We start from the raw sequence: 19,297 nt of genomic DNA on the forward strand, positions 1-19,297 counted from the left end.
TTCTTCAATATGTTATCCCAGAGGTGCTGCCATCATGGTTGATTGGCTCAGCCTTGGCCAGAGGCAGGTCTGACTTGGAGCCTGGGAAACTTCTCGCAGCTTCTCCCAGGAGCCAGCCCTGGAGCTCCTTCCCCGCTACCAAAACTCTGCCACACAAACCCAATGCAATGTGTCACTCAGATTTGGTTTGTTTCTCTTGCAGAGCGTTCTTCTAATTAACATGTTTAAATGGCAATTCAGAAGGCTCGTTTTGATTACAGAGAGTTTTATGTTGTATGCTCAGCTTTGTCTTAAATATTCAAACTTTTAATTGTTGCTTTGGAGAGGATAAGTTAGATTCCCCTGAGGCTCATTAGTCAGTAATGGATTCTACCCTTCTGTCATTAAAGCAACTACTTAAAGGAATTCATTGCTATCAGAATTGTTCTTGTAATATTCAGAACAAATTGTTTCCACCTACTGTGAGCCTTGGGATTTGAGATGGAGTGTCAAATAAAATGGAGCGGCATATTTTTGCAGAAGGGCAGCATTGGCTGAGCATTTGACTAGGAAGTCACAATGTCAACTTGCTTCTAATTTGCAGGCAACCCAACTAACCCAACATATCAGCGAAGCGAGGCAAACCCATGAGGTTGAGAAGTGGCGAAGACTGGCACAGCGGAAGAATCAAGAACTGGAGAAATTTCGAGTGGAATTGGATTCGATATTAGATGTTTTACGTGAACTGCAGAAACAAGGGGTTGTTATTCCTGCACCTAATTCAGGTGGATTCAGCATGCCAGAAAGCTGTTGGAAGACATGATTAGGTAGGAGTTGATTAGAGAAGCAGAATTTTAATATTCAAAGTTATGTATAGAAAATACTATTGAAAATAATTTATGCAACAATTGTAAGATCAGAATGTAATTCAATTTATCAGGAATCTTGCTGGTCCAAAGGTAGGTTTGCATTGAGCAACAGCCCACTCGTATGTCTTATATTTTGTTAGTAATAAAGTTACGTGCAATTTTTAAAAGATATTGTGAATATTGAGGTTATTCCATAAATTCAATTACCATTGAAAAATTCCATATGATGCTTTTTCAGATACTGTAGAACATGCCTGAATATTTGTAACTTTTTTTTATAACTTGTTTTATAGCGATTCCTTTGTGAACAATTTGAGTAATACGCTGTTTGGCTTTTATTTTTAGTGTCTAGAGTTATTTTAATTCGGTAGGGCATGAAAATCCTTTTTCCTACCTTTTGCTTCTCTCCTTCCAATTCATAAAACGTTCTTTCCCTTATCTTTAAGACCTCTTTCAACTTTGTGAATGACTGGGGGGCTCGAGCAGAGCAGGAGTTCTCTGGTGATGCTCAAATTTAATCTATTCTTTGTTTACTCTGTAGATGTTTCCAACTGTGCTGGTAAGAATGATGGCAGAGTGGTCTCGCTGAATTGTTATGGGGCAGATGTGAAAAAAGGCTGTAAAATACAGTGTGAGGGTAGTTATTGGTGTCCCTTTTAAAGGGAAGGCTGTATTGAGTAAGATTTTCACAAGGGGCTGTCCCAGATTTGCCAGAGTACCATCTTCATAAATGATCTTTACAGAATAAAGAGGCTAATTAAACGTGAAGACAATGTACTAAAGCTCAACTGCAGGGATATGTTGGACCAACTGGAAGGAAAAGAAAAATTAGTGGTCTAGAAAATGTTGCCTTAGGAAACACTGAACCCCCAGGGGCTGCCTTGCTCCAGAGACGAGAATGGGGAGGGAAGATGAGGGTCATAATTACACTTTTTGTAAAAAAGCAGAAAAACCTGCTGCTAAAAGGATAGGAAAAGGAGAAGCAGTTAAGTCACATGAAAAGAAAATTCTAGATAGATAGCTGTTCAGTGGCTGGAAGGACAGGTTTTCAAGGAAATCAGTGAATTACTGAAGTCTCAGCACTGCAAGTCCTTAAGAATTCCACAGCACATATATTGAGATTGTAGCTCAGTCAGCTATATTTATTTAGGGCAAAAGGAAGATAAAAGCTAGAATGTGCTCTTCAGGTCCCCTCTTGTAATTTTGTACAATCTACACTGTATTCTGTGCCTGTATGGCAGAGTTTGTTACACTATTTTGTAGCTAGCAGTTAAGTCATATGTATTTATGTATCGTGTTTCTTCAGAGAGCAGCAGTCAACATGCATTTTGGCTCATACAAGCATGTGACTGAGCATGCATAAAGAACAAAATAGTGTAACAAACTCTGCCATACAGGCACAGACAGTAATCAACAGTGCAAGGATTATTTTTTTTTGAGCATACACACACACACAAACATAAAGTGAGAGACAGTGTATACACATACATAAGGATACAAAAAGAAAATCATCAGTTGGCAATTAATATTGTAATCTTGGCTGGCTGTTTCATATTCAGATCTTTTCAGTGGGTTTAGTAGGGATGTTTTGTCCCCAATAATGAAGTATTACTCTGTATTCATGAAATGTATAAATACAATAGTGCTTTGTATATAAAATATCAGCTCTGTGTAAATATGCTGTATTTTCTTGATTTGGGACTGTTCTGCAAATAAAAAGGATAAAATTTAATAATTCCAACTTACCACTTAGTTCCTGTACAATTTGCTATACATGTAACACTGTGTTCAAGTGTGTGACCTGAAGTGAGATTTTTTTAAATTACAGTAACCCTTGCATTCCCAGAGAGACCAGGTCTTGGATGTAGGTATGCTAGGGCACTGCCTAGACAGGAGAGCCTAGGGGAAGCAGTTCTGGTTGCTGGAAACTCTTCCCTATAACCCTTAGGTCACCAAGAGGGGGTTGCCTTAGTGTTCAGGCAGTTCATTCAAATACCTTTTAAAATTCTTATATTCAGTTCTCAGCAAATGGTGGTATCTCACATAGTTTGAATTGAATCTCAAATTAAATTCTCTCTTTGAGGCTATTTTACTCAGTAGGGACAGTATTATCTACCATTACTGTAAGCTATAATATGGTTTATATTTTGTTCTCAAATATATTTATGTAGTTGTAGGTCCACTGAAGCACAATCTTCAGTTTTTAGGCATTTACCATGAAGTGGACACTCAGTTACATGGAGTAACAGACTATCTCTGGTCTTCAGTGGCTGTAGTAATTGTGTTCTTTTTGGAGAACTAAGGTCCAAGTTTTAACTTCTCTGCTAAAGTTATTACTTCTTGACTTTCCAGCAGTCTTAACAGTACAGAAAGGGAAAAATACCCCAAAATGCAGCAAAAGCTGACAAAAGAGGTCATTACCTCTTACTGTATTCCACTGAGGATTTCAGTGGGATCTTTAATAGAGTGATACACTCTTGTGTGTTCTTCCTTTTCTTATGCCATACTATTTCATCATGCATTTCCAGAACCCATTATAATGAATGGATTAAAAGAACTGTAAGTCAGTGATTCAAAGAAATAATGTTTATGTTTAGCTGGAATTCATTTGTTTACAGCAAAGGAGCTGGAGTATAGTAATTTGAATTGTCATGTTTGAAGCTTTTAGGAAATCAAGTGAGCAGCTGGCTGCGTGGCTCAGTGACCTAGATTGCAGAGAAGACATTTGCTTCAAGAGAATAAAACAGGGTGTGCAGAACAGTATCACATCTCATCATGGCATTTGTGACAGAGACAAGCAGTGTGTTCTGTTTCAGGTTTTCTGAAATACATGTCACAATTGTTCATGTAACAAATTAAATAGGTTGATGGATGAAGACTTTACTTGATAGTACGTAATACATTTTGCAGTCTGTTACTGTAGCCAGTATTTAACCTATTATTCTAGGAAAAAAAAATGAAAACAGATCTGTATACTAGCACTTGCTGTGCAAATGGAGTTGTGCAAGGAAGGGTGGCCAAGCATCAAGTGCTGCCCTGACTTCTTTGAATCATAACGTTTAGCCTTTCATTCAGCTAACTACATACCTCATGTCCAAAAATAAGAAAGCACAGGCCTCCAATTCTTTCTCCTGTTGGAGAACATGTGGTGAAAGACTCTGTGCCATGTTGCTACATGTCAGTACCTGAGGCTAATAAGTACAGTCCAGCTCTGCAGTATCTCCAGTTGATTTATTTAGCTTTGTCATCTTTCACTGCCAGGACAATGGGGCAGAGTAGAAGGGGAAAAGTACACTTGAATTCCTCCTTTGCCAGTAGCTTGTGAAGGGGTTTGTGGAGTTCTTTTAATCAGAGTGGCACAAAACATCAGTATTAAAGTATTGAAGATCTGCAGCTCAGGCACATAAATACTAAATTGCATGACAAATACACATTGCTTCACCTTTTAGCCTCAGAGATTGTACATCACTGGATTCCAGTAGAGAAGTTTATGGTTTTATCTTTCTCTTTTCTCTGTGAGCAGGCATTTTTTTTTATTTATTTTTTTTAAAAAAAAGGTACATAGCTAAAAGTTGTTTACACAGAAGAACATTTCACAAATATTCACCTTTGAAAACTGGAATACGTAACTTGACAGAGTAAGTGTTTTCTTACAGAATACAGTATATGTTTATGCAAAGAAACATATGTAATTATCTTAGGGGAACTCTCCATGAAGTTAAATCCAGCACAAGTGATGCATTCATAGTGAGTTTTGAGAAGAGGCTCTGAAACAGCTCAAGCAGTAAGAAAACTTGCAATAATTCCATTTTCAACAAACCATTAAATTCCAGTTATTCATTTTGAAGGATTACCCTGGTCAAAACACTTTCTATTCACTTCCCAGTGAAACAAAGATAAATTTTTTAAACATGTTCTGTAAAGCTGGTTATTATACCAATCCCCTTTCCCTTGAGGCAAAACATGACGTCTATTAGTTCTTAAAAAGGAAAAAGAAATAAAGAACAGCTTTAGAATAACTGCTTTTGAAGACTGCAGAAGGTTTCTGCATTCACCTTTGACTCTGCTCTAACGCAGAGGCAGAGCAAAAATCTGAATTGAGACTGTGTTGTTGCCACAGTGCTTCTGAAGTCACGTGGGAGCTGTGCAGTGGGGACTGCCAGGTTGTTTTTCTGTAAAAAGCTGTGTGAAGGACTTGAAAGATGGAAGGGAGGTAAGATGGAAAAAGTAGAACCATCAGGGAGGAACAGAAGCAGGAACCACACACTTAAATGCCTTTACAGGATTAATACATGCTTCAGAAGGACACTAAGAATACAATTCAAATGTGTTGTAAGGTAAGACGGCATTATCCCTTGATCATTTTATGAAATAACTTTCATCTAGGCATTAAGTGTCACCAGCATCCATACACATGGATACTTACTTCTCCTTTCTCCCCAAAGTAGCAGTTAGGCACTGAAGGAAAAGCCACAAAGATTTAAGGTAGTGGAAGAAAAGCTTAGGTTTAGCCCATGGAAAGTAGCAAACTTTTCTTTTCTAAAACCAGACCTGCATTATTTTGAATCTAGTTTTAAATGCTTTAAAAATAAACTTCATTTCTCAATTGCAGAGGAGAGGGATTCTATACAGATTTTCTCCTCGTTTAAGTAGCAATTCTGTTTTCAAGCATGGCAAAGGAAAAAAATTTTAAAAGACTAGCTCAAACACCACTGAAGGCAGCTCACTCATCCAGAAACAGGCTATAAAAGCCCCATTTAGTGGAAGTCCCAGAGCTTCTTAGCAAGAGCAATATTAAGCTTCAGTTCAGACAAAGCTCGACCATCAGGTAGCTAACAGTTGTTTGAGATGCCTCAGCAGGAAGCAGTTGCCACATTCAGAAGGCCGATTTCCCAAATTTCTGAAGTTGGGAAGAGAAAAGGAAAGTCCACAGCTACAGCCTTCATACTTTTGGTTAAGAACATACTGTAAAAGGAGACCTGCTCTGCACCTGAAGCAGCATACTGGACACTTTACATCACAGCCCATGCGACTGTGCTCATTTATAAAAGGGTTCACTTCAGCCTTCTCTTGGGAACTATTTTCAACAACAATCTGCTAGTTTTTAACAGTCTCTGCTTTTCTTTTAAGTATAATCCTGTTACTTTAAACATGAGGAAGTAGTGCGAGAATTACATTTGAAAACAGGAAATCTAAGATGTAAGTGGTTTATACTAAGGGCACAGGAGAGGAAAACAAGAGGTTTCCCCCACTCCTGGTATTCTTTAAATGCACAACCCCTTAGCTGTTTTTTCCATTTGTCAGGTGAAGGAAGAATGAATTCATCAGCATTTAAGAGGCTGAAGAACATTTAACAACAGGGCATTGCTATATTTTCACTGACACAAACATGTTGTATACAAAGCAGGTTAGTTTCAAGAAAACCCAGTTAGGCCCAGGATCTTGAATCCACTAGTTTCATTCCAGTTAAGAACTTCCTGCAGATCACTCTTACTCCAAATCCAGCAAAGGATTTGAACCTGGTTTCTCTGCATCCTATGTGCTTGCTCTAAAACCATTTGGCTATTAGTTACCCATCTCTCGAAGAAAGCTGAAACGTAATTTAAGTAACGGTTAAGGTTCAGAGCCTCGTTCCTTCTCTCAAAAAATAAAGGTTAAAATTACACCTATTCAATTCCTTAACAAACCTTTCCCTGGGAGAACAGCTGTGCTTGCAACACCATCCCAGCTGAGTACAAAAAGAAAATGGAGCAAGCACAGCTCAGCTATGCTTTTGGAGCTGGTCCTCTCAACAAGTCAGAGCCTGCTAGCCCTTCACTGGCCCACTGGTCAAAAAAAGGGCCATTTATAGAGCCAAAAAGCATAGGAAGGTTCAGCCTGCAAGCAAAGCATAACACTAGCTTAACACACCACCGCCATTTGCATACAGTAACTCTGTTGGCAAAAGAAGAATAGTTTTTGTCTGATTTCCTGTGATTTAGCTGTTTGTGTGTAGAATACTAATTCCAGGTCATCACTGGGCAGCTGCCAGAGGTGCTGTAATTACAGGCACCAATTTGCTTTTACTCAGCAGCAGGTGATGGTAGCATTTTGTAAAGACTGTGACAAAACAATTTCATAGGCAAGGTATTCCCTCTGGAAGCTTTGTAAGTTGGGTTTAACCTGCACCAAAAAGCAGGTAGGAAACAGAAGCTGAAGTTCATGCCAAGCAGATATCCCTTGTGCTGCTCAGTTTCAGGTGTCTTTTTGGGAGAGGCAGAAACTGCAGAACCTCCCAAGGGGCTGCCTGTTTATTCCTTACTTTAGTCTTAATTTGAGGTTTAGACTTTTCTGGGCTGAGGAGTTTTCGTACACCTCCCAGTGCCAGGCTCCAGACTTCACAGTCCCCACAAATTATTATGGTATCCTTCAGAAGCTGGACATAAGCATCCATTTAAAAACAAAGAACAAAACAAAACGGGAAGCAAAAATAATGCTGGGCAAAAGGTTTAGACCACGGAAGGCATCAGAGTAAAACATTCAGTGTTGCACTTCTTGTCTAAACTGAGATTTGTCAGCACAGCCAGTCTTATGTACAATAAAAAGCACAGGTCTGAAATACCTTCTATCAAAATACCAGAAGGCCAAGAAAGGCTTCTAACTGGACAGTAACAGGCATGTTTACCTCAAAGTAAAAGACTTTTCAGTCAAGGATCCGATGGGAAGATTGCATGACCGATTTGCTTTCTAAAACGATTGGTGGCTCTGAGATGAGGAGGTCATCCTCACATAGTGAAGAGTTCTGCTCAGTGTTCACAAAGTTAGGAATGTTAAATTTTGTAAGACAATTTAGGTCCTCCTCAAACAGCCCACTGCTCCTGGGAACTTCCTGGAAGTGGATATTACTCTCCAGACCTGGACCTTTCTGACTTTGTTTCGCTTTGTCCAAATGTTCCACTTCATTAATACAGAAATGGAAAAGTGACCGGGATTCTTCAGCTATTTGACGAGAAAAGACCCTCTCCGACTCTAGAGGTCTTCCAAAATCTGCCACAAAGCTATTCATTCGAAATCTTTTTTCAGAAGGTTCTGCATTGCTGGGAAGGAAAAAGAAAAACACAGTAAGCACAAAAGTAGAACTTTTCGAGTTCGTAACATCAAATTGGGTTTCAGTAACCATTACAATCAGGAAGAAAGGAAATTCTACGGTTTATCTACAACAGACTCTTAAAAGCCAGCACTGTTTATTATTTTCTGCTGAAGCTATTTTAAGTCTTGATTTGTCGTAAGAATTTTCCATGGGAATAAGTTATCAATGCCAGCACTCTTAAATGGCACTTCTGGTAATCAATATACTTCAATAATCAGCTCACTGTACGAGCTTAGAAATACTCTTCAGCATTTCCTCTTGATATCAAGTAGTATCAAGTAGTAACAAGTTTTTAAAAATGGCTTTTAGAACACTTTGAGAAAAACCTTTGATAGAGAAAATCTTTCTAAGACACTGCTGTCACTAAAGGCATAATTTGAGTGCTTGGTTGTCCAGACATCCGACCGTCTTTTCCACTGACTTCGCTCAATGACATTCAGATTTCCAAATCAGAAGAGCTGGAACTAAAAACCACTATAAAGACTGCCAGTCTTTACAGTCTTAACACTTCACAAACACTATCTTTCTGTATTTTGGGGAGGAATTATTCTTTTTTAAACTAGAATAGAAACTTGCACAGTCCTCATTACAGTATGCAAGTATACCTTATAGTGCCTCTCTTTTCAGAACACTCAGAATAAGAGAAACAGCCTCAGAAACCCCAGTTTTACTGTGGAAGGGAGCACAGCCACCTGGACAACCAAATCCCCTTTGCAATATTTGGGCCAACAGGACCCTCTGAGCCCCAGAAGCTGCCAACAGGAGAGCACGAAGGTGAATGCCAGACACCTTGAGCATCACACATACTGAAAACCACTCAAAACAAGCAGTTGCCAATGAACTAACTGCAACTCCCTTTTCTAGGAATCTTCCAGCCTATGATGCTGGGCTTTGTTCTTCTGGATTCAGTATTAAGCTCTGGACTCTGCACACTGGACTTGAGTGCACCGTCAGGGTGCAGACCATTTTTCTAACAGGGGCATACTGGTTTGGGACTGACACTTGGCATTCCTCTATAAACACCCCTTCTCTCAACACTCCCAGAAGTGACCTGGGGTAGTTGGCAAACCATGGAAAGGAAAAAGTAGCCAATCCTCCAAAATAGCAGGGTTTGGCATCCCAAAGGGAATTTGGGGGATCTAAACAGATCCTTAGCACCAATCCAGAAGTGCTACCCTGAACCTGAGAAACCTTCCTGTTTGCAGCAAACACATACATCTTATCTGTAGAATGTTTTGTTTCAGTAGATCTGCATTTCTCTGAGTGGATTTCACCCCAGAATCCTTAACCAAAACCAACTGATATCTTAAAAAATAAATAAATAATATTAAAAAAATAAAACCTGTCATTTCACCTTTACTGCAAGTAGTTGTACAACCTGCCTCAATAGCTGCATGAAGCTTTGAGATTACACCAGCCAATAGTTTGTATAGAGACAGGTTACATGAGCAGACTCATGCATTTGTTGCACAAACGTGGTTTTAAGGACCTTTTAAAAAGCAGAAAGAAGCATAGTGTACTATCTTCTCCCAAGTAATGAACGAGAGTACTTTTCAAGCAGAAATTCAGAAAGGTGGTCAACACAAATTTTTTTGTCACACAAGCTAATGTTCTACACATACTAATATGCAAGCAAACAAAAGTGCAATGGGCATCATTCCCATAACTAATTAAATTTCTACCTTTCCCCATCATGACCTTTTTCTTCTGATCTGAGAACATGCCCAATTCTGAACATCTTGTACAATTTTGAAAAGTACATGCTATCATACCCCTTTATATTGAGCCAAGAAAAGCACACTACTAGAAAAATCATAGTATTCTACTTTGGATTCACCCATCTGAACCCAGTTACACTTACCTCTCACGTTAATGGTACTTTGAAGAACAGCCAAATTGACTTACTGAAGTCAGACACATCCATCAATCAGGCTGGCTTTCTCCCAAAACCTAGGAACCCCATTAAGATCTATTTCTAATGAAATGATGAGTCATGAAGAATCCAGTCAGGGATAAAGACAGAAGATGCAGGCAAACTAAAACCACAATCTGCACTGGTTTTACAGGTAGTTATGTTCTCCAGTTTTTATATACGCGTATCAAAAATAAGAGGAAACAACAGTATTCACTGCCCTTAGCATATTTCTGAATGTTCTATTTCCAGTACTGTACAAAGGGAGTTACCAAATCTCAAAAAAAGTAGTGCTCAGATTTGTTAAAGGTGCCAACTCAGCATACATAGTAAGTGGGCAAGCATTCAAGCACACAGCTCCCAAAGCTGCCAGGAAGTTTAAAAAAAAAAAACCAAAACACCACCTAAAGGAAATGACTGGGTTCTCTTCAGCAACTGAAGAGAAATCATATCAAGATTCAGTTTGGAAGTGACCTCTGGAGGTCTTTAGCCTAATGCCCTGATGAAGGCAAGGTCAACTCTGAATTCAGATCAGGTTATCTGGGTGTAGAAGACCAAAGATGGAGGTTTCACAAACTCTCTAGGCAACCTGTTCCAAGAAAATTAATGAAGAAAGCAGAAACAGTGGGAGATAGCCCACAACCCTCTGCTACCTGAAAGTACGTTTTCACAAGTGTACAAACTTTTGACAAATTTCCATATTAAATTCTCTTTGTTGTACATTTGACTTCAACACTTCTTCCCCTCTCATATTATTCACATGGGATACAGATTCAGCTAAGAAACAAGATCTCCGGGGAAAAAAAGCAGCACACCAACACTTACAAGGACTTGAATTTGGGAGCAGGGAGGCAAAAATACCAGCCATGAAATTCAGCAAGTCAGTTCTGGAAAGCTGAATTCTTCTGCCTCTGCTTCCTTCTCTTGGAAGCAAAGATTTAGGAGCGCAGGAGAGGCTCACGATATGTACACACTAGATGCATCTCGTCCCTAATAGAGCTCTACCTCTAGAGATGTGCTATTACATGAAGTTTCAGAGCCAGTCTGCACATGATTAAATAGCAGAGATAAGCAGGCTGCTTTCGGAAGTGATAAGCACTAACAACTGCCTTTCACAATCAGCTTCTCATCACTGCTACCTGCCTGCAAGCAATCTCACTCTCCAGAGAGGCTTTTTATTTCCACTTTGCGGCGCACAAGCCTGAGAGGAGATGTGGGTTCAAACGTTCTCAGAGGAACGGACACTGACAGCTTGTGTGCTGCGCAAATGCAGATAAACAGTTGAGGCAAGGCATGGTCTGCACAAGCTTATCAGCTGGAAAGAACAAGGAGGAAAAAAAAAAGATTACTTTGTGACTTTCAGGGGACTCTGGTGTTAAACACCTGTGGGCTGATCGGTACCTCAGCATCTACTGGAATTTCTCAGCAGAAACTAAGACGCTCTGACAGCAGGGGAGCTACAGGGTTAAGGGAAGATTTTGTAAATCATAGAAGCATAGAATCATAGAATCGTTAGGGCTGGAAGGGGCCTTCAAAGGCCATCTAGTCCAACCCCCCTGCAAGGAACAGGGACATCTCCAACTAGATCAGGTTGCTCAGGGCCTCATCCAACCGGGCCTTGAACGTCTCCAGGGATGGAGCATCCACCACCTCTCTGGGCAACCTGTTCCAGTGTTCTACAACTCTCATGGTAAAAAATCTTTTCCTAATATCCAACCTGAATCTACCTCCCAGTATCTGCCTTTGGACTTGAACACACAGAAACCCTCCAGACTTTCTTAATTAACTTCCTTAATTTAACATCTGCACTGCATTTTGTTTGTATATACTCTGTCAATATTCACATTTCTCTGATCCACGCCCTCATAACATGAGCCTACATAGAATGACCCCATTTATTTGAAAAAAAGTAATCTAAAGCCACCTATTTGGCAGCCGACCCACCAACTTCGTTTTAGCATGAAAATGCACACGTGCAGCTATTATTTCCTTCTCATAGTGCATGCCTACTGAATATCTGCTAAATATATTAATATTACATTCATATTACATTAATAAATATTACATATAAATACATTAATAATAATAATAATACATAGAATCATAGAATGATTAGGGTTCAAAGGGACCTCAAAGATCATCTAGTTTCAACCCCCCTGCCATGGGCAGGGAAACCCTCCACTACACCAGGTTGCCCAAAGCCTCATTCAACCTGGCCTTGAACACTTCCAAGGATGGGCATCCACAACTGCTCTGGGCAAACTGTTCCGGTTCCTCACCACCCTCTGAGTGAAAAATTTCTTCCTTATATCTAATCTAAATCTGCCCTCTTTCAGTTTAAAGCCATTGCCCCTTGTCCCATCACTACACACCCTTGTAAAAAGTCCCGCTCCAGCTTTCCTGTAGGCCCCCTTTAAGTACTGGAAGGCTGCAATAAGAGCCTTCTCTTCTCCAGGCTGAACAGCCCCAACTGTCTCAGCCTGTCTTCATAGCAGAGGTGTGCCAGCCCTCAGATCATCTTTGTGGCCCTCCTCTGGATGATCCGAGGGCTGGAACACCTCTAATAACACATTAATAACACATTAATAACAGTTCTACAGAATTGGTCTTCTAGAAGTGCTTGGAAGAAAGATTACTTGAAACAAAGATAGATGGCACCCTTTCATAAGAACGGAGTGGATGGTGCTGAGCCAGTGAAATGTCAGCAGTGTCACTGCTTGTCTGGGGGCTGCAAAAGAACAAACACGCCACTTAGCAGGCTGGATTTCTTATGCCAGTTTTCAGACTCACTCTTGATGTGGTGCTCCTGTCTTTGTCAGCAGGGTCAGGACGAAAAACATGAAGATAACAAAAACTGCGAGACCAACCCAAAATCCAATCACAATGGAATCTGGTGAAAAAGAGAAAACAAGATGATCAGTATTTCATCTGCACTTGCAGAAAGTTCCCTTCCACATGCTGCATTGACTGCAGATCCCAAAAGTCTTTGCATCTTATTTCTGGATGGCAGAGAGGAAGGACAATTAGATTTATCTTTATCTATTTTTAAACAGAAAGCTGCCATTGAAGCTCTTATTTCTAGCCTAAGTTTTACTGATGTCTGGACAAACCAGAAACGAGCTGAAAGAGGGAAGACACTGAATTCTGTTGATTAGTAAAATACAAGCAGCGCCCTTTGTGATGCCTGGCCCATGTCCAAGCTTTGCTTTGGAAAAAACTTCTGTGCTACAACTCAGAAGAGAGGATTATTTGATATTCAGCAATAACCTCTGTCCCTGTAGAACTGAAATCCTGCTATTTTAAATCATTTCTGCCCCAGACCATTAGGTTTCTGTGTTTTGATGGATTTCGTTGACACCATCGGTTTAGGAAGCTCTAGCTTTCTTTCAGTGGTAAGATAGAGGGTTCTGAAATAAACAGAACCACAGACAAAACTATCTGCTACCTCAGCAAATATCAACAACCAACATATACAAGACATTTTTGAATATTTTTTTAATTTGGGTTTCCAACTTGCATACAGAAAACTGCAACACAGTGTCAGAGGAGTCAAATGGATTTGGACAAAAATGTCAAACCACGAGTTAATTACAAAGAAAACACCAATGCAATAGCCAAATATAGAAGCAATTGGGAAGAGTGTGGCTTTTTGCCTGTGTGCATAAAATGTATCTACTCTTCTCATTTATAGCAAATGGACCTGTAGATAAATTGTCAGTCCTACTTAAAACAAACCTATGCCCACTTATGACTTCAAAATTGATCGGCAATTGCTGCTGATCCACAATTTGAGCTTGAGAGGTGCAAGTGGGACAAACATATTTCCAGACAACAATCAATGGATAAGCATCGTCCAAAGCTACAGAGCACCAAGCCAAAATATGACCTGGTCAGGACCCATGGTATACCGGTCCTTTTTAACCTGTCATTTCAGATAGTCATTTTTTTAATGCAAATATTCAAAGCTTCCACTGTAAGAGTTCAAAAAATCAACATATAAACATGCAAAAGGGAAGTCTTGGTCAGGACAGGTATCCGATCTACCCGCAACCCCTCACTACACAGCTACCACTGAACCTCAAAGATCCTCGCTGGCTGTAGAGCTGTGTGATGATCTCTCTGACCTAATGCAGCAAGCACGGCACAGAACTTTAGGCAGCATGTTGAGTCTCCTACAGGACTAAAGACACCAGAAAACAAGGAATCAGCTATGCTCCCTGGTGCTTGACCCCAACAGTTAATCACACTCCCACTGTGAAATATCTTTCATGTTAAAAGGCAGATCTGGAAACTGGAAATCAATTCACACCATTTGTTCTTTCTCTGCGAAGTCAAAGCACCTGCTGCAACTGGAGATTTTCTCCCTGTGAAAATACTTTATCACAATTAAGTCACTCCTCAATCCCTTTCTCTGTTAAGCTAAGGAGGTTAAGTTTCAAGTTGTTCACTGCAAGGTTTATTCCATCTCTTCTCTGTCACATCTCCCCCTCTCAACACCCTTTGTAAAATTAACTAGAGGGTGGTTCGAGTATAGGTCTCCATGATGGGGGAGGGTAGGGGGAGAGTTTTTAATACTCCTTTTTGCTTAAAGCACACTGGTATGAGTTTATTTCTGTAATTCCATGCATTATGAGCCCTAAATTATTTGCAGTATCATTCTGTAAGTATAGCCTGTATTCAGCAGTTCAAGATGCATCTTGTGGTTGGCCTTACTCATCCACAACAGCTCATGACTGTCTATCATCCTACCAGACTTTGTAGTACCCCAAAATTGCATCTAAAAGGAAATACTCCCGCTAAAAAATTCACCATTTAACCATTTACAGCTATTACCTTCCGATTAGTCAGACATGATTCAATGACGTGCAACTGCATCAACAGCCAGAATGTAAAGTCTGATCAAGTAAGATGTCTTAAAAACATGCACGTAGATTATATTGATGAAGCTGCAAAACTTAAATCATCAACTAAGGAAAAACAAACAAACGAAAACAACAACAACAAAAAAACACAACACAAAACAACCAGCATTCAAAGACCATCCCACCGTAAAGGTGCTTTCTGCTCTCAGAGCAGCGCCGTAAGAAGTGCCTTACTCAGCCACTTCTGATTTTCAGTACTTAGACTGGAGGAGCTGGTGTTTTCTAAACACAGTGGTACCACTGACATTTTCTCCCTGCACCACACACCTCCCCAACAACTGGTCAGGCCATTTGTCCCCTTGGCTTCACTACAGCTCACAACACAACTGTACAACATACGGCTGAGCCAACGGCACCATTTGAACTTTACATTGTAAGCCAGATCACTGAAGCAGCCTCTCATTGCTTTCACCTCGGTTTATATTACTGATTTGAATTCCACCACTACAACAAAAGTTACAAGAACATACCTGAAGGAGATCGAGTATTTCCAAGTGGTAATACATCTACAAAGCAACAACCTCACTGTTTGTGACATCTGCCTCTACAAAACTTATCTTTGTCAGCAGAGGCTGAAACTAAGCCTACGTGCAGCTGTGCCAAAGGCTATGAAAGTGAAGATTTTTTACATGGCCAAAAAAAGTGCCGATAAATAAAAAACGAGGATTTGTCAATATTCAGTCTCCCTCTTAATACAACTCCAGTGTAATCTCTCCTCCTTCCTTCTCAGGTTAGGATTTCAGTGAAGTTAAATCTCTGACCCCATTGCCTCCACAATCCTCAACAGTCTCAACGCAGTTGGAAAGAGCTAGAACAAGAAACATATCAAGAAATATCATGCCATACACAAGACACAGACTGTACCTTTGCTAGGTTAAACTCAGCCCTCTGAGGATGCACTCTGAACACCAGAGTGAACAGAAACAACTCCAATCTATCAGTTAAAAAAAACCTGAAACCTCAGAAGGGACCTCCTAGGTCACTGATTCCGTACTACTGTTAATCTCTCAATAAGTACATCAAGTTCCAGCTGAAAAGCAGCTGTTTCTTCTGTCCCGTTCTCTTAAGAGTGGTCCAGAACCCTCCTGCTCTACAGACAGCACAGCCAGACAGTGAAGCCGAGCTGCCACGCTTAGCATGGCAATCACTTCGTTGGCAATCCAAGACTCATTTTGTCACTGAAACTTCCACAATCCAGAGCTAACTATCATTTATATTTCTTTCTCCCGTCACACTTGTTGACACACTGAGCTAAAAAGAAGGCATTTACATAACACTGCAGCTAACCTCTGTAATCAGTAATCTTTGTAATCAGGTTTGGCCTCTGATTAAGTGGAAGAATGGGATGTAAATTAGAAACATGATAAAAGCTAACCTGCATTTTTCAAGTACCTAATGTGTAAAAATACAGACAGTAATCATCAGACTTTGGAGAGAAAAAAAAGGTAAAGTATAATTCACGCTAAAAAGCAACTTCTGCTTTAGTTCTTCTAAAGGTTATTAAGAAGTTCAACAAGTTTCTTCTGACCCTTACAGAACTCCACAAAACTTCCTGACTGTGCAGAGCCAAGGAAAATCAGCCTTTCTGGGCTACTGATTCCCACTGCAAGCACTCCTCTTTCCCACTCTGAATCCTCATCACAAGGAATGAGGCAGAAAGTATGTATCCCACTCTGGATACTCCAGCACTGGATGGAGACCATTGCCCCCTACTTTGAAGACCGGTGCTCAAACCCTCTCACAGTATATTCAGCTCACACACAAAGAAACAAGATGGTTTACTTCTCTTTGGCAAAGTCCTTGCAAAACACATCCAGGGAGTCTGAGTTTCTGTTACTTTTTTTTTTTTTTTACTCACACCCATCTCCCCTAAAAGAAAGACATTTCATAAAAGTCAGAGCCATTTTAGATAAATGTGAGTCCAGCTGTACCAGCTTGTCCTAGTTAGATTTCCTCTTAATTCCTACTTAATTTTTCATTTCTGATCCCTGTCCTCCTCTTGTTACTGCTACTGTAAAACAGCTCCAGTATTAGTAGAATGCTGAATTTAGCATGAAGAATGCTGAATTTTCTTTCTATGAAGAAAGTCCCAATGACGAAAGTTTCTTCAGAAAGAGAAATTTCTTCTTTTGTTTTAAATCTTTTAAAGCTTTAAAATTATTTTCTACAAAGAAAAAACAAAAGCAGTAAGGCTGCCCACCACTGCCTGCCAATGCCTTTTTAGGATTAACAGGAACAAGAACAAAGCAACACGGATGATACCAAGTAGTCACCAGAAGCAGCAGTGGCTGTATTTGCTGGTATAAACTGTTCCTGATAGCGTGATGTTCCTCAGTATTGACAAATTTCTACCACAGTCAAAAAATCCATAGTTCTTTCATGCACAAGAAAAGCAGTCAACAAAGAGACACAGAACAATAAACGAATGTAATAATCTAATAAACAGAGTAATAGCTCTAATTGCAGAGAATCCAAAAAATTGAGAGGGGTATTTTTGTACAATAATCAGTTACAAATGAAGAGCAGGAACCTTAAGACGGGGAAGCTCAGCTGCAACAAAGTATGTCTCTACCAAACTTACATTTATGAGCCTTCAGGCCTTCAAACGACACTGGTCCATACTCATAGTACTCGTACTCCCAGGTGTAATCAGAGTTCGACAAGGCCTGTTGGGAGGTTCTGTTAGAAATCAGCCTCAGGGCAGACATCTTGCACCTCAATAAATATATACCTGTGGATACGAAATGCGTTAATAGAGACTACACACACTTCTAAGCGCATCTTTTGATTTGATAAAGAAACCTTTCTTATTTACGGGATCTCTTCCTCCTCGCTGCTCCCAAGAGCAGCCACTCATGCTTACAAAGGCCCTCTCTCACCTGTTTCTTTAAAATCCAGTGTCACTGCCTCATCAGACAAGGCTATCGTATCCCCTCCCGTTCCTTTCCCTGTCTTGGCTGGCCAACCAGCAGTCAATGCAGAACTTCTCTTCAATGGAAAGAAGAGAACCTATAATCACCTCCAGAGGTGCCTGTAAGTATATGAAGTATCAAAACCAGTCTTCTCAGATTGAATATTGCTTTTATAGCTCAAAAATAGTAAATATCAAAGATCACCAGCCTCAGCAGCTTAGGATGAATGCTGCCATGAAAATCTGGGTGGAGAACTGGCCAGACTACCAGACTCAAAGGGTTATATTATCCACAAGTCCAGCTGGCAGCTGGTTATCAGTGGTACCCTTCAGGAACTGATATTATGGTGAAATGGAGCGCACTTGTCGCGATTCCACAGATTATGTGGGAGACAGTCGAGAGGCCAGAGGGCAGACTGCTACTCAGAGGGACGAGGACAAGCTGGAGAAAGGGAGTGAGAAGAACCTTGTGAGGATCACCAGCGCAAATGCAAAGTCCTGCATCTGGTTGGGAATAACCTGATGCAGTAATACAGGCTGGGGGTTGACCGCTGGGGAGCAGCTCTGCAGAGAACGACCTGCGAGGGACAGCAAGCTGAACATGAGTCAGCAATATGCCTTGCAGAAAAGAATGCCAGGTGTACACTGGGCTGAATTAACAAGAGTGCAGCCAGCAGGTCAAGAGAAGTGTTTATTCTTCTCTACTGGTTAAGAGTGTGTCTGGGGTACTGTATCTGGTTTTGGTATCCCCAATAACAGAAAGGCACAGACACACTGGAGCAAGTCCAGTGGAGGGCCACCAAGATGGTCAGGGAGCTGAAGCACAGGATGCACGAGAGCCTAAGAGAACTAGGTTTGTTCAGCCTGGAGAAGAGAAGACTCCAGTGAGACCTTAGTGCCATCTACAGTTACAGTCTACAGGTGCAGAGATGATGGAGCCAGACTCATCTCAGAGGTGCAGAGTAAGAGGACACAAGGCAACGGATGCAAATTGGGAAACAGGAAATTTAAATTAGATACAAGGAAAAAATTACTTGATTTAGTTGAACATGCTTTGAGCAGGAGGTTGGACCAGATGACCACCAGAGGTCCCTTCCAACCTAAATTTCTCTGTACTAACAAAGAGCTTCAATATGGCACTGTGGAAGGAAAATGAAGCAGGATTGATTTTCCCCACGGATTAACAAAAACTACAATGCAACATTATGCATCACTAAATCGTCTTGATAGATATTTCTGTCATTACCACAACACTGCACTAAGGTTTTGCATTTTGCAGAGTAATTTTTTCAGAATATTAGACAGTTTTATGCACACCAAAAGAGAGCAAATCTCTGCGCAAAATGTCTGCTGCAGCAGCTGGAGTCAGGATATGCAACTGGAAACACATTACAAAATACTTTTTGTAAAAGCAAATTGAGCTTTGGGTAGTTTTGTATTCGATTAAAACCCAGCAGGGTGAAGACTTCATGCAGTTCATAAAACTATTGCAATTAGTTGTTCTGTGGACAATGAAACCTCTCAGAGCACAAAGTGAAATCCAGATAACATTTCTTGAAAAGAAGGGCCCTAAAT

At 40.4% G+C, this 19,297-nt stretch overlaps 2 protein-coding genes across 2 annotated transcripts in view; one reads left to right on the forward strand and one right to left on the reverse strand.

Moving 5' to 3' along the window:
• The window catches only part of CEP162 (centrosomal protein 162), a 45,380-nt gene extending 44,393 nt beyond the window's left edge, over positions 1-987 (forward strand). Inside the window, exon 29 of the mRNA XM_086631329.1 lies at positions 584-987. Coding sequence (XP_086487455.1) covers positions 584-802 — 219 coding nt within the window. The 3' untranslated portion in view covers positions 803-987. The remainder of the gene's footprint in view (positions 1-583) is intronic.
• A 6,543-nt stretch (positions 988-7,530) lies between these two features.
• Positions 7,531-17,519, reverse strand: MRAP2 (melanocortin 2 receptor accessory protein 2). Its single transcript, XM_009988557.2, has 3 exons — positions 17,393-17,519; positions 12,680-12,779; positions 7,531-7,924 (listed from the first exon to the last, which is right to left on the reverse strand). Exons 1-3 carry the CDS (start codon positions 17,517-17,519, stop codon positions 7,531-7,533), a joined length of 621 nt encoding a protein of 206 aa, XP_009986859.1.
• Positions 17,520-19,297: the final 1,778 nt, after the last annotated feature.

The sequence above is a fragment of the Tauraco erythrolophus genome, chromosome 2 (genome assembly GCF_009769465.1).
Source record: "Tauraco erythrolophus isolate bTauEry1 chromosome 2, bTauEry1.pri, whole genome shotgun sequence".
In the NCBI taxonomy this organism is placed as follows: Eukaryota; Metazoa; Chordata; class Aves; order Musophagiformes; family Musophagidae; genus Tauraco; species Tauraco erythrolophus.

What these genes read in the sequence shown, in the direction of transcription:
- MRAP2 (XM_009988557.2), bottom strand. Translation starts at nt 17,519, where the DNA reads ATGTCTGCCCTGAGGCTGATTTCTAACAGAACCTCCCAACAGGCCTTG. An exon ending in AGGCCTGAAGGCTCATAAAT is followed by an intron (nt 12,780 to 17,392) that starts GTAAGTTTGGTA and finishes CTTTTTCACCAG; the next exon opens with ATTCCATTGTGATTGGATTT. An exon ending in ACAGGAGCACCACATCAAGA is followed by an intron (nt 7,925 to 12,679) that starts GTGAGTCTGAAA and finishes TTTCCTTCCCAG; the next exon opens with CAATGCAGAACCTTCTGAAA.